The sequence below is a fragment of the Pseudoliparis swirei genome, chromosome 13 (genome assembly GCF_029220125.1).
Source record: "Pseudoliparis swirei isolate HS2019 ecotype Mariana Trench chromosome 13, NWPU_hadal_v1, whole genome shotgun sequence".
Lineage (NCBI taxonomy): Eukaryota > Metazoa > Chordata > Actinopteri > Perciformes > Liparidae > Pseudoliparis > Pseudoliparis swirei.
Window position 1 is genome coordinate 9,282,657 of NC_079400.1, and position 15,238 is coordinate 9,297,894.

The window sequence follows — 15,238 nt, forward strand, 5'->3', positions numbered from 1 at the left end:
CGTCGCGTCGTGGTCATTTATTATAATACGACGAACTTTATCCATGTGACAGTGTTGTATCACTAAATATTCCACCTCGCGCTTTAATCGTCTATAACATGTACATATCGTTGAGCTAATTCATCGAAGTATAAAGCTGTGGCCTTGTCTCCCATTCAACAGGATTTAACCGCTCTTCATTCAAAGGGCTCTCCCTGCTGGAGAAGCGACGGTACTACATGCCTTGCTGCAGCACTTCCTGAGGAACAGAATCATCAGGATTCCGTTTTGATTTTTCTCCAACATCCAGTCTATGTTTTGGGTGAGGACGCGAGCATGGAGGCCGTTCACACCCAGGGCATCTGGATTGCTGAACGTCTGCAGCAGACGACGATAAGTCATGCACAAATGTGGCTCACTGTCACTCATATTGGAGATCCTAAAGCAGCCTTTCTGCTCCTCTTCCCTTTCACATACTTCATCAGCAAACGAACTGGAATCGCGGTGCTCTGGATAGCATCCGTATCGGAGTGGTTAAACTTGGTGGTTAAATGGTAAGGCTGAAATAAGTACTTTAGCCAACAGGGGTTTAACGTGTCGCTTTTACTCTCTAATATATTAGCATGTTAGCGTGACGCTTAACGTGCTGTTGACATTCAGATGAGTCAATGTCAGTGAGATAACAAGGCAACTATAGTCTTCTATTGTTCATGTTTGTATATGCAACAATGAAGTTGGATTTCAAAAATATGTATATATAGATTTGGTTCAGTTGACGTTGCAGCTTCTGGAAAGTAAACGCAGTCCGGCAGTGTGTACTGTCCGACGTGAAACAGCTACGAGCGGAACCGTTTATATACAGTACTGTGGAATGGTTACTAGTCGTGTAATTTCATCAGCGACTGAAATTAAATTAAAAAACTGTCAACATTGATAACTTATCACAATAAAGATGGATTCAGGGACCCACATGCTGAATGTGGTAGGCGTTGTTAAAACAATATTATCCACTATTTTCATTGTGTACTGTGTGTACTGATTTGTACAAACACTTCTGTCATTATCATTAATATAGTCCGAAATAGATATCAGAGCTTAAAACAATCAGAATACAACTGGAATGCTCTTGTGCAGATCTTGAAACATATGAAATATGAAATATGATTCTACCCCAGGAATAGATGCACATTTGTATTGAACACCAGCACATATAGAAGTAGATGGAAATAAGGATGATGATAACTTGCCAAAAAGATAATTAAGAGTTGTGACGATGACATTTTTTGTATTTTTATATACCACGAAATAATGAAATATGAGATAAAGGCAAACAAGTTAGGGGATATTATAGGTTTATGATTCCTAGAGGGAGGTGTAGAAAACCAAATATATACACGACCGGTCAAAAGTTATAGATCACCCCCATTTTTCCAGTTTTTATTGAAATGTAAGCAGTTCAAGTCCAGTGAATAACCTGAAATGGTACAAAGGTAAGCGGCAAAAACCCAAAAACTGAAAAACAATGTAAATTTCAGAGTTCTACAAAAAGGCCTTTTCAGGGAACAAGTAAAAGCAACCGACAAGTGCAACACACATGTGGGAACTTGTGCAACAGTGTCGGGAAGAACTTTATGAACAATATTTGATTTCCATTGTAGAAAGAATGCCACAAGTTTGTTATATCTGCAAAAGGTGTCAAACATTTTAGATTACATTTTGTGAAACAAAACGATTCCATGATTTACTTTTTATCTCCAATTATATATGTGTTGTATGATTTAATTTCAGAGTTCATTGAGAAATAAACTTTGTACATTTAAAAAAAAAAATTGGATAAATTGAGGTGTTCTAAAACTTCTGACCGGTAGTGTATATATATATATTTCTAAATTAAGGTGGTAAGGGTGTATAGGGTTTAATGCATATTTCACATACCAGATGGTACGAGATAAATGTGAGGTGTAAAGAAACTGTTAAGATGCAAAGACTACCTTCGGTAATGTTGTTATTCACTCTGATGGAGGAGGTGGAAATGGACTGGTGGACATTATTGTTTATTATCTATTATTACATTTTTCCCAGGATGCTCTTTGGAGAAAGGCCATACTGGTGGATCGGTGAATCGCGTCTGTTTATCAACAAGCCCCCCCACGTTCAACAGTTTTCCTCTACCTGTGAAACCGGACCAGGTGAGAAACCCTTGAAGACATATCGGTACGCTTATTTCACGGCGCAGTCGGAGCTCTAAAGTCTCCGTCTGTCTCTCAGGCAGTCCGTCGGGACATGCGATGGTGACGGCAGCAGTCTGGTGGGTCGTGGTGTCCGCACTGGGGTCATTCCTCTACTCACGTAGTCGCAGGTAGGCCCATTAAAAATAAATATATCATAAAATATTTGTAGAAAGCCCAGATAAAGTAATCCGAGGATGTGTTGGTTCATGACTCATTCTGTGTGGCTCCAGTGTGACGCTAGCAGCTGCTCCCTACCTCTTCTACCTGGTGATGCTGTTGGCAGTTGGACTCTCCAGGATCTTCATCCTCGCACATTTCCCGCACCAGGTCGTCGCTGGCTCCATCACAGGTCTGAATGCAGTTTCATGCACAAGCTAAAACATGGGAGTGGTATCCCTATATGTACAATGATACATACAAACATTTGATACAACCTTATGCTGTACATTTCCTGGACAATCATAACTAGGTAAAAAGAACCGGATGTTTTTTAATAAAGCACATAAATGTCTATTTTTTCATTCGCATATTTCATCTGATTAACTATCTTTTGGTCAGGTTTCATCCTCGGGGTGGCTCTGAGCCACAGAGTACCAGACGGCCGCTCCCTGCTGTTCTTCTTCAGCCTCAGCACCGGCCTGCTGCTCAGCACCGTGATGCTGCATGCCGGGCTGCAGCGGCTCGGGATCGACCTCTCCTGGTTTGTGCTTTCATTCCATTTCAGTGTATCGAGACTCTATTCAGTGCTTAATGAGCTCCGTGAGGGGAAGTAAATTGAACTTGCCTAGAGTTATATGTATATATTTTGTCTCCCACAGGTCTATTGTTTTGGCTAAGAAATGGTGCAGCCATGCGGAGTGGATTCGTCTGGATACAGCTCCGTTCTCCTCTCTGACTCGAGACTGCGGGGCCCTCCTGGGTTTGGGGATGGCCCAGTACTGGAAGCCTGGCGGATGGTCTCTGCCTTGGGCTCCTCAGGCTTTGTCTCTGGCCATTTCGTCCATGGGGCTGTACCACGTCAATCGTCTGCCGCTCCCGATCCAACCACCGGGACTCTTCTACGGGCTGTTCTTCATCAAGTTTGTCATGGTGCCTCAGATTGTCATGGTGCTGGTGCCTGGACTGGTTCACATGGTCACGCACAAAAAGAGGAAGGACTAGAAACTGTTTTCCGTCTTTCACCTCTCCAAGGATAAAAGCTTCCTCCTGAGTTTAAATGCCTACTTTTCTCTTTACATTTGCACAAAATCAAAATAGTGCAATAATAATAAGTGAAATACCACGGTATATTTTTTGTGGGTAAAGTGCATTTTTTTTTAACAAGAGAAATTATTCAAAAACTATACGTGACAGGGTCTAGCGTTTGAATGTTACCAGAAAAAGGCTGTCGAGGGGGAAAACATGTTGTTCTTACTTTATTAATGACGTTTTAGCCCTCAGACTTCCATCAGGTTGAAATCAGACGGAAAAGATGTTCTCAATAAATGGCCGAGGATCGTAATATCGTTCATGAAGCGTGTTCAAGTCGAGGGATTTATTTAGACTTTCTAGACTGCCACAAATGTAAAGCACCGTAATGTGACCGTTAACCACCTTTGCACAATGCAACCCGACCTGCAGCAGAGAGGAGCGGCTCCAGAGGTCCGGTGAACTCGCTTCATCCAACGCCACCAACAGATTTTATTTTTAATTTTCAATCTTGCGGTCTTTAGCCACAACTGACGCCGACTCAAGTGACTTCACTTCACTCGAGGCAATGTCTCAGATTGTGTGTATCTTCGCTGAAGACCCAACACCTGCAAACAAACTTTGATGTGAAGAATGGGCGGAGTTACATTTTGAGCACATCAGCATGAAATAATATTTTGCAACAAATTAAACAATTAGAAAACTCAAACTGGGGCTCATACTTTGTTTAGGTGAACTGCTGTAGGATGATGTACATTACACAAACACAATATAGTGAAATGCAATGCAACAACATTAATATCAATAATAGCTTTACAATAGAATGTTTTTGGGAGTGGTAATGATGCATCTTGTTGTACAGAAGGTTACTCTGTCGACACACCGGTGTTATATGTTTAGTGGACCGCCAATAATCCAATATAAGGAAATGTCATGTGTATGTTAAATATTCTTAAAAATAAATGACTGACATGCAGGGCGTGTTTCAGTTAGTAACCATTTATAAATATGTTCTTTTTTTTCTCCGATACATAGGTTTGACTGTACAGATTACAATCAATTGAGATAAAAACACATTCTTTTTTATTGTTTTTTAATTAAACTTTTTATCACAGCGATCTGAAAGCTCACATTTACAGACAAGAGAACTCTGCTCAGCAAGCAAATACGTCAAAATAAAATAAAAGAACCTTTTGCTTTTTGTCTGGTGAGGTTGAAGGACAATGATAAGGATAGTTCAGGGACAGCAGTCTCCTTATCTTGATCCCCACGTTGTATCACACACCAGGGTCAGAACACCGCTATACATGTTTCTGCTTGAGCTCATGGAAAGAATAGAACATGCATCAGACTATTTACAGCAAACTAATATACATAGACAGCTTGAAACCATACACCCTTGAACATCCTCACCTTAGAAGTCTTCTTAAATTAAGTATAATACAGTTTATATCTTCATTTCTGTAAAGATAAGTTTATCATCTCTCTGGTAGCAGGTGAAACTCAGAACGAACCGTCCCTCTTTAGATATTCTGAATCGGAGAAACCAAAATAAAATGTTACAGACAAATGGTCCATAACTTTTCCCACATATACAAATAACTCGGATATTCTCACCATTCCACTTTCTCTGTCACCCAAACTCCAAATATGGAGTTTCAGAGCACTGACACCTCAGACATACTTTCATTGTTGCAGTAGATTTGACTAAATTTCAAGATGTGTGCAAGACCAGTGGATTAGACTGGCTGATTTAGAGATAGAGGACTTTAATGTATATATTTTCATTTTAAAGATGTGGAATACTTAAATATGATCGGCCTCCTGAAACAGACTTGCTGCACTAACAAACCCGAGTTGAGTGGACTATCAGTATATACAACTTGTGCTAGAAAGTCTATACATCACCAGTTTAAAAACATTGTTTGCTCTTCATATTGTCATTCATCACTGCTTTGTAAATCATATAACAATAATAATAATAATAGTGTCTATGATAGTCTGGTATCACTGGTCAGAGGTCTGCCTGATCACACACCCACGTTCTCCAAAAAACAAAGTAAGTCAAATACATAAAGTGCACCCTTAGTTAAGAACTTAACAGGCATTTTTAGTGCAGAAGTGGCAGAATAAGAATGCATTGTGGGTAAAAAGAAACAACACAGAATAATGCAGGAGAAAGGGGGGAAAGGTCTGTGACAGTGGTCGTGTATGCATTTGCTTGTAATCGCTGAGCACTATCCGTGGGAACCCACCACGAGCACACGCTCCCTCTCAGGAACACGCGGCCCGAGTACCTGCGGAGGAGGGACAAGGGACAACGTCGAGACGCCCGATACAATCACCCGATTCGGCATTTGACCCGCGTCATTCGTTGGGTTTGAATTCCTGGAGCCAAAGACTCAAGCTAGAAACTAATTTATTGCACTCGAGGCCAAACACAGCGATCTGTCCTCAAAACACGTTGAAAGAATTCTGAGAAAACTATCACACAAGCTCGTAAAAAAACTAGAGCAACTGATGCTTTGCCTGTTTATGTGGGCAGACGATTGAGCACGCTTTCAAAGCCTCGACACTGAGGTCTGCGATACAGAAATTGGACAAAAAGATTATATGGAAAAGCTTAATGAATGTATCTGAACCTCAGAAATGAGGCAAGCAAAAGATTATGCAAAAGATAGTCGATTCCAATTCAGGCCAAAGCGTTTAGAACTGGGCTTTTCAAAAGATCAAACACACTTTGGGGTACTCTGGTTAAGATTTGAATCTCCATAAGTGTTTATATATCTTTTGATAAGCAATTTAGTTGATGGGAGATGGAAAGGCCCAACGTTCTCTGGTTCTAGCTTCCTCCAATGGGAGGCTTTCCTCCGTGTTGAGCATCTTTAAATGAATATATTTGGGCTTTTGAATTCAAAACGCACCATTCGAAGGAGTCATGTTGGATTACACGCGACACATTCAACTATTTTCTGACATTATACAGACAAAATGATAATCTGTAGATTAATCAAGAAAGAAAATAGTCGTCAGGTGCGGCCTTCAGATCATCAAGGACGTATTGCAGCAGAGAAAGCATCTTGCATTAAACCACAACAAAATCTTTTTTATTTTGCCACAATAGAGGTAATTATATCACTCAAAGTTGGTCGTTGTCCCTCCTTCTTTACCCTGCTGGGTTTTCCACATCCATATGACGAGCAGTGGGACACAAAGGCGAGGTTAACAGAAAACAATTCAACCGCAAACTATGTTTTCTTTCTATGTACAATATATAACTTAATTATAAATATTGTCATTTTTCTATAAGTACTGAGTTTGTTGAACCATTTTGTATTTTTCTGAGCAATGTACAGTATTGAACATATAATATTGTATTACATAGAATAGAGCCGACTAGCAACCTTGGTTAAGAGCACACTTTGAGAGAACAGAAGATGGATAGAGTCCACGAGTAGAGTCCGATGATTAGTACTTTCACTCTCAGTCCCGCCCGTGGTCGTGTTCACGCGGGGGAGCTTTGTGCCACGCAACATTTTGGAAGTGCGCTGGTCTTTGATTCCATATGAGATCAGAACGTAGGACCCTCCCGTTGTCCCACCTGTGTGCAGAATATGAGAATGAAGTAATCGCTTCTCACCTTTAGTTATGTGTCTCGGATAACGTTGACTACCCTAAGTGTGTGTGTGTGTGTGTGTGTTTTTCTCTCCGACGGTCTCCCGGTGAGTTCTTTGAGATGAGTTTGTCCATGTCACATACACAAGTGTCAGCAGCCTCTGCTGTTCCGCCAAATATTTCTCTCCTCTCACTTCCCACGAACAAGCCCAGTCCAACCAACCAACCAACCAATCACAGACAGACCATCACACATTTGACTCCACAAATGGTCTCTTTGGTTTGATGGGGGAGGTGGGGCCTTGGGTCCGGGAGTCCCGCGACAGCTGGCGATACATGTTGTCCTGGTAGGCCTGTGCCACGGGCAGAGTCCTCGCCACCTTCACGTCCGGGTAGGTGGGCACCTGGGTGACGCGCTCCAAGATGTCCCCACTGCCGCGGGAGCCGTTGGCCAGCTTGGCAAGCGAGGGGGGCTGGGTCTGGTTGTAGTAGTCCTCCTCCAACAGGTGTCCGTTTTGGGCGTTGTTGGTCTTGTTGTAGTAGGCGATATTGCCCAGCGAGGCGGGGGGACTGTAGGCGGAGCCTTGCTGGACCAGCTGGCCAGGCGAAGTGGGGCTGATGGCCGAGTCCATGGCCCTGGACCGCGAGGGCTGATGCAGGTACTGATGAGTCCGCGCCGTCTTGTCTATGATGCCCATGAAGGGTGTGTTCCGAGAGCGGGCGCTCTCGCCCGGGTACGGCCCCCCGCCGCCCTGGGAGGGGGAGATGGGGGAGATGTCATCGCAGGCGCGCTCATAAGAGGCTTGCAGCGGGATCTCCATCTGCTGGATGGAAGAGGACGGCCTGAAACCCGGCGCCAAATTCGAGGTGGATCCAGTTGAGATGTTGTTGCTGGAGGGGGAGAACCGGAGGCCGACGCTCTGAGAATGGATGAGAGGCCTGGGGGTGGGCACGTGCTGCTTCATCTCGGTAGTATTGGCACTGACGGGGCGCCTCGCCATGTGCGGCATCTCAGGAGAGCCCAGCTGGCACGGGGGCATGGCGTTGGCTCGCTCCAGCACGTGTTCAGAGACCGGGTAGTAGGCGGCCGACTGGCTTCGGCTTATCTGAGGCGTCTGGCTGTAGCGGATGCCCCCTGGGCCCCCGCTGCTGGCGCGGTAGGCAGAGGAGGGGCGCTGGGGTAGCTCATCCTTCAACAGGCTCGACTCCATGACCCCTCCTCGGCCGCCGTGCTGACAGAGGGCCCCAGAGCTGAGGCTGGACTGAACCTGGGGCATGGACCGTCCATCCAGCGAAGGCTGGTACACCAGGCGGCTCTCGACGTCCACAGAGCCCCCCTGGTAGCGACCGCCCATGGAGTGGCCCATCTGGCCGGCGTAGAGGCTGTTGCCCATCACATTGCTGGGCTGGTTTGTGCGGACTATTTGGGCTATCGAGGGCTGCAGGCGAAGGCCTTGGGCTTGGTGGTGCTGGGAGGACAGAGAGGGCTGAGAGCTCAGCTGGAATGAACGCTGGCTGCTCATCTTGGAGAGCGGAGATTTGGGTCGGCCGGGGTGCTGCTCGGTTTGGTAGCGGACAGGTGACCCGGACTGGGACCTGTACAGACAAACACTCTCTACTGGCGGACTGGCTCTGTACTGAGCGGCCCGACGTAAAGGGGAAGGCGGTGGGCTCTGGTGATCCATCCCCTGACCCCCAGGACACATAGAAGGCGGGCTGAAGGCGTAGGACGACTGGTGCACCGGGGAGGTGTGAGGCGGGCTGTGTCGGTAGTGGTTCTGATGCGTCGGGGAAAGGGAGGGCGATGTGAGCTGGTATGACCCGCGGGTCGGAGAGGACATGGAGGAGGAGGTGGGCTGATATTCGTAAGGATGGCCCATGGGCGAAACTCCAGCTAAGTAGATCTGATCCGGATGTGTTGGGGAGAGCGGTGGGCTCTGAGTGATGGGGAGGCTGGACGGATTGCTGAGAGACTCGGGTGGGGGCAGACACACGGACATGGCCTCCAGCTCCTGCTCCAGGTAGTCCTCATCCTCAAACAGTTCCTGGACGGGCTCCATATCCTCCAAACGGGGCTCCGGGGGAGGGGGAAAAGGCATGGACAGGGACAGGGACTCCTCGTCTTCTGGGGGAGGCGTAGGAGGAGGGGAGGGGGGAGGCTCCAGCTCCAGGTCGTGCTGCTGGTGCTCCTCCTCGTTGAGCTCCTGATATTCCTCCTCCACCCTCTGGAGCAGCCGCTGGATCTCTCGGTTGTTGGGGCACTGCCTCATGGCTTCGTTCAGGTCCTCTAAGGCTTCAGGAAATTGTCTGGAAAGAAGAGGGTGCAGAGTAGTGCATGGGGAGTCACGGAGCATGTGCACAAATATGGGTGGAGACTGTAGCTCAAAGGAGTATTCCCAATATTTAGTTGATTATGATGGGCAGATGGATAAATGAGTGTACCTGCTGCTACGCTTGGCGCGTGCTCTGGCATAGTATGCTTCATACGATTTTGGTTTCAGTTCGAGTGCCTTTGTAGCAAATTCCTCAGCCATCCCAAAGTCCTGGAAAGATTAAACAAAATGAAAGTGAAAATATAAGTAAGTAAATTGTATTTATATATTGCACCTATCACAGACAAAGGGTCACAAAGTGCAGTACAGTAGTCAATTGAAACATATTGGCAATAACAGGGGCCAAAACATTTCAACAGTTTAAAGAGCAAAGTACAATACACAGTAAAAGATGGTGCAGTAAAAAACACAATCAAATAAGAACAATGAATAAACAAAAAAAGATCAACAGCAGGCCATTGAATATGTAATTTAACTAAATGCCAGTGTAAACAGGTATAGAAAAAAATGTTATTGACATAAGCTCTCTGATATGATTTGTAATATTAGAAACTTAAAAAAGTAAAAATAGGTCAGTAAACCCCTCAAACTTACGTTCATTTTCCTCCGACATCGGGACAGGTTGAGGAAGAGCGATACTTTGAGTTCCCTGAATGTCTTGAGGTCGTCGCTGAAGCCTTCGCGTGGAAACTTTTTGAGGGCGTACTGGTACCGCTGCGCCGCCTCCTTCACCTTCCCCTTCTGTGGGACCAACGGAGAGAAGGCTCTGGTTATCCTCACGCCACAGGGAAACAAATACACTCTGAAAACCTTCACAGCATGAACCAGAGACATCAAGATATATTTATCAAGACATGTCTTCATCATTTGTGCTCACTGTATATATATTGGGTTGCAATATTACAATACAGATATACTAAAAAAGGCAGAGTAAACATCTTGAAGAACAAATCAAATTAATGTCAAGTGACATTGACCAAAGTCTATGTTGCTCATAACAGTAAGAAACTAGAACGGGCACTCGGAAGAGCGCATACCTTCGCATATCACAAGATTGGGCATTGAATTTTGAACATTTTGGCAATAGTTGCATGGCAATTGGATAAAAATTGACCGTGCTATGGTAAAAAGAAGATGTTGACCTTTTCATGACCTTGACCATGACCTTTGACCCGATCGATCCCAAAATCTAATCAAATGGTCCCCGGATAATAACCAATCATCCCACCAAATTTCATCCGATTCGGTTTAATACTTTTTTACTTATGCGAATAACACGCATACAAATAAATAAATCAATAACAAATAAATAAATACACGGCGATCAAAACATTACCTTCCACATTTTCAATGCGAAGGTAATTAAAGCACTACACTGAAAAAAAGTGTAATATCAAAGTATAAGTAATACATTAAATAGGTATGTTATTTTCATATTTTATGAAAAAAGTATTTATCTACTGATTTATGTTGACCTTGCTTCCATTGATATGGCTGTGTTATATATGTTTTATATGTCATCTTTTATACTTTTATAATTTGAATTACAAATATTAACATCTTAATTGTATTAACTATTTATGAATTAGATTTCTGGCGCATTCTCTGTGTGCTTCTTGTTGGCTTCTTGTAGTTTTCTAAATCATGTTAGCGTAGTTCTTTTTCACCTTATGCTGAGGTTAAGGTCCATTGTGTAAGCCACATTTCTACCTTTTCATGAGTTGGATTTCATGAAGTCTTATGTGTGTGCAAATAGAATAAAACAGTGATATCCGAGCTCCGAGGCGAGGGGCCCGTTCTCTGACCTTGTAGAAGCTGTCCCCCTCCTCGATGAGCTTGCTGAGTAAGATGATCATGATGTCGGGTTTGGAGGTGGCCATGGCCCATGTGGCTGGACCTGCGTAACACAGGAAGGAGCAGATGAAAACAGAAACACAGTGAGAGAGACACACAGCAATAAGCAGAGGAGGAGGAGGAGGAGGAAGAGGGAAGGAGCGACTGGGAGTCACACGACACACAACATTAATAACAGGAATGAGGACAACAGTCAAAATGGGGGAATGGAGGAGAAAAGACAGACAATCCACTGCAGAGAAAAGATTATAAAAATATGCTCTGACACTTCGAGAACACTGTCACCTCGCTACAGGACATCAGACCAAGGTCAAATACTTTTTGCCCATAATTAAGAGTGTTTTTTCCTTAACCCTGCTGGGAGGAGAGTTTGCCTAATTGGGGTGTGGAAAGAGAACATTTTGAATTTTAAATGGCTGATTAAACTCAACTGTAGCAATTATCTGCAAATCTGTTTTGGCCCAGGCAGATTAGATGTAGAGTACAAACCCCACCCCCCAAAAAAACACTGTCATGTCTGACATGTTCCGTCTCGTCAAGAAGTGCAGATGTACAGTAAGTCTTTGTGCTACTGACTGATTCAGGGATGTGATCCAAGACCAGCAGGAGAGCAGGAACACACTTTGTGTTGTTTATTTTTTAAAAAAAAATGTAAAAAACGAGAAGGGGGAAGAAAAAAAGACACTTAATCCTTGCAGACTGCTGAAACTGATGTGTCTTTTCTGTATCTGCGCAACAGCAATCCTCGACACACGTACACGACACCACAGGGATGAAGAGGAAGGGGATCTTGCACAAGGAGACACGGGGCAGGTGCGATCAACAAAAGAGGCAAGCAGGAGGGATATAACGGGGCTCTGCAGGCGTGAGCTGTCCTCTGAGCTGCTGCTGCTGCTGCTGCTGCTGCTGCTGGTGGTGGTGGGTGGTGAGGGTAGGAATGCTGCTGACTGGCCTAGCTGACACTGAGGAAACGTCTGGAAGATGAACGATGCACAGCACAGTGGGGTATCCCCTCAGTCTGTGGCGGCGGTGGCACAGAGGAATTACAAACGCATGCATCTCCGCGGGATAACGACCACGCAGGAGTTACCGAGCGCTTCCGTCATGCATCTGTGGGATGGAAGGTCAACACCCCCGATACGACGTCACAGGCCGGAGGCCGGGCATGCCGTCATTAATGTTAGCATCTACCTCGAGGCAATCCCGACTGCATCACTGTCAGTGCTAATACCTTTGCGTGTTATTATTTGTCAGTTTGAGGAGCTAAGCTGGCCTGCCGACACTTAGGGCGACACAGACAACACAGAGAGAGGAGAGAGAGCTGTCAAAATGCCTGGTGGGGTGAGAAGTCGACAGCCTTGGCTTTACCTCGGGGCCGACTGGGCAGCGTCTGACATCCTGGGGCCAGAGAGAGAGGCGGGGGATGGGGGCAAGAGTGGGTGGGTATTGGGTGACAGGGAGAGAGGGGAAAGAAGGAGGGAGGAGGAGGAAGTCAAGAGCAAGGGGAGGAGTGTAAGTGGGAGGGCAGAGCGATAGAAACAGCGAGAAGGTGAAAGAAAAAGAGAGGTGATGCCAGTGTTGGTGGAGGAGGAGAAGTGAGAAAAGGAACACAAAAAAAGCAGCAGTGAGAAGCGGAAGGTAAGTGCCTCGGCAAAAAGAGAAACAATATAAAAGGAAAAGAAACATCGCGAGAGCTAATAACAACCTGACTGAGCAACTGCAGAGGAATCGAGAGAGAGAGAGAGAGGATGTGATTGAGAGAGAAGCAGGGAGACAGCGTGAGTGAAAGAGACAAACAGGAAGAGAGAGAGAGAGAGACAGAGAGAGAGACAGAGGCAAAACAACACAGCTGAACAGTAGTACAGTAAAAAGAAACGCACATCAGAGCCATAAATAGCTGAGGTGAGGCGGCAGTGGGTGGTGGTGGTGAGGGGGGGGGGGGGTGGAGGTGACATACAGGAGCAGGAAGTGGTTAAAGCTACATGGAGACACAAACCTGAATCCATGGCTTATCGAGGTAAAATGCTACCGTGCTCTCTTTAATGGCAAGCGGGGGAGGTGCGTACTTTACAGGAAGTGAGTTTTTCTCCGACCTCTGCGGTCTTTCATGCAGCTCGAGCCTGAACTCCAATGCGTGACCTTTTCCACCAAAATCCAATCTCAAATTGCATCGCATGACACGGTGGGCAAACGACCTTTCGCCAGGACGACGATCCTGCGTTGGGAAGAGGGGTCCTCAGCGAGCTAAGTGCTCTTCACCGTCGAGCCGCTCTTACCTATCTTGGCTCCTTTCTTGAGCAGGGCGACCACCACCGACGTGTTTCTGCAGCCCACCGCCCTGTCGAGGGGTCGCATCCCGCTGTAGTCTACGTGCTCTATCATGGCCCCGTGGTCGACCAAGAACTGGACCTGATGGAGAGAGAGAGAGAGAGAGAGAGAGAGAGAGAGAGAGAGAGAGAGAGAGAGAGAGAGATGTTTTGAGAATAGCTTCAAAGAGAATATGCTTAACCCTTGTGTTGCCTTAGGGTCATTTTGACCCGAATCAATATTACACCCTCCCCCCGCCTTTGGGTCATTTTGACCCGATTCAATGTTTCACCCTCCTGTTACCTTTATATTTACTAACATATTTTACCCTTTGGGTTCAATTTGACGCCAGCAATTAAAACCTCCAAAAAATTATTAGAATTAATATTGTTTTCCAAGTTTAAGTGTGAGGCACTTTATGTTTGTTTGTTGACTACCGAAAGAACACCGACATTAAACATTGAATGGGGTCAAATTAATCCTAAGGCGGGGGGAGGGTGTAATATTGATTCGGGTCAAAATGACCCTAAGGCAACACAAGGGTTAAACACTGAGAGAAGTACAACGTTTCAAAGCGAGGCTGTTTCTTTGTCGGGTACAGAAGGATCTAACCCGACTCACGTATGGGTAACTGGAGAAAGTCGAACAGTGGCGGCTTTAGGTTGCCTTGTTTGTTCCAACCAGCAGTCAAAAAACAATATATATCAAAGCTATTGTCATATAAGTCTAAGATGAAGACCATTACCATTTTGAAATAAAAATAAATAAGATACTATGTATACGTTGTTTCTTACATACAACAAAAGAAGCCAAATGTCCGAACACAAGCAACCAAACAAGAGCACATTTTAGTCATTATCACACAAGAAGGAAGAATTTCCCCCAAACATGTACATAGACTCTTGTTAAACTTTCTAGAAATGACATCTACTACTTCGCCTCCACTGGAAAATCCAACGAGTGCTTTATAAATGTGTTTGGTTTCACAAGTTAAAGTCCTGGAGCACAGAGACACCTTCACAGGTGAACTTGTGTCACACCTCTGAGGGAAACAATAAGACAAACACATTTCTGAGCAGTGGTTTTCTTTGAGGTTCGACACCCGGACCCTTTTCGAATCGTGGATCGAGACTCTCACCACTTCCGAGTCTCCGTAGAAGGCGGCCAGGTCGAGGGGCGTGCGCCCGTTCTTGTCCGCGTGGTCGGTGGCGGCGCCGCTCTCCACCAGGTAGCGGACGACGGTTAAATGCCCTTTCAGACAGGCCCAGCTCAGGGCGGTCAGACCCTCCTTATCCATCAGAGACAGAGAGGCTCCTGGGAGGAGAAGTGGCAGCAGTGAGACACAGGCCGGCTTCTTCCACTGCGACTTCTTTTCATAACGGCGTAACGCATTTTGATGGGTTTTTAAACCCTGCCGCGATTTAATTTGGCTGTATTTATTGTAAACACCATTTAAAAAAAGTTGAATTACCGGTACACTCTTTTCTATTAGTGCAGCGGTTGATAATGTTATTCAATGAAGGACGAAGGGCTAAACACAAGTATGAGAAAAGCTAATATTTTCGTATTCTCAGCTCATAAGTTACCATTTTGAATAAATGCACTTTGGAAAATCTCCCTATATATTTATGTATGTTTACCTTCGCATTGAAAATGCCGGAAGGTTATGTTTTGATCGCCGTGTATTTATTTATTTATTTGTATGCGTGTTATTCGCAAATCTCAAAAAGT

General features: G+C 45.1%; 2 protein-coding genes across 6 annotated transcripts in view; one reads left to right on the forward strand and one right to left on the reverse strand.

Moving 5' to 3' along the window:
• The first annotated feature begins 56 nt into the window (after positions 1-56).
• Positions 57-4,107, forward strand: g6pc3 (glucose-6-phosphatase catalytic subunit 3). The gene is made up of 6 exons (XM_056429852.1): positions 57-533; positions 2,062-2,168; positions 2,248-2,338; positions 2,441-2,559; positions 2,769-2,910; positions 3,029-4,107. Exons 1-6 carry the CDS (start codon positions 316-318, stop codon positions 3,369-3,371), a joined length of 1,020 nt encoding a protein of 339 aa, XP_056285827.1. The 5' UTR covers positions 57-315; the 3' UTR covers positions 3,372-4,107.
• A 367-nt stretch (positions 4,108-4,474) lies between these two features.
• The window catches only part of tanc2b (tetratricopeptide repeat, ankyrin repeat and coiled-coil containing 2b), a 140,804-nt gene continuing 130,040 nt past the window's right edge, over positions 4,475-15,238 (reverse strand). For all 5 annotated transcript variants that reach the window (XM_056429844.1, XM_056429845.1, XM_056429843.1 and 2 more), the window contains 6 exons: positions 14,646-14,821; positions 13,477-13,609; positions 11,152-11,243; positions 9,941-10,087; positions 9,456-9,556; positions 4,475-9,320 (listed from right to left, as the gene is read on the reverse strand). In XM_056429844.1, the coding sequence (XP_056285819.1) occupies positions 7,262-9,320; positions 9,456-9,556; positions 9,941-10,087; positions 11,152-11,243; positions 13,477-13,609; positions 14,646-14,821 (2,708 nt within the window). In that variant the 3' untranslated portion in view covers positions 4,475-7,261. The remainder of the gene's footprint in view (positions 9,321-9,455; positions 9,557-9,940; positions 10,088-11,151; positions 11,244-13,476; positions 13,610-14,645; positions 14,822-15,238) is intronic.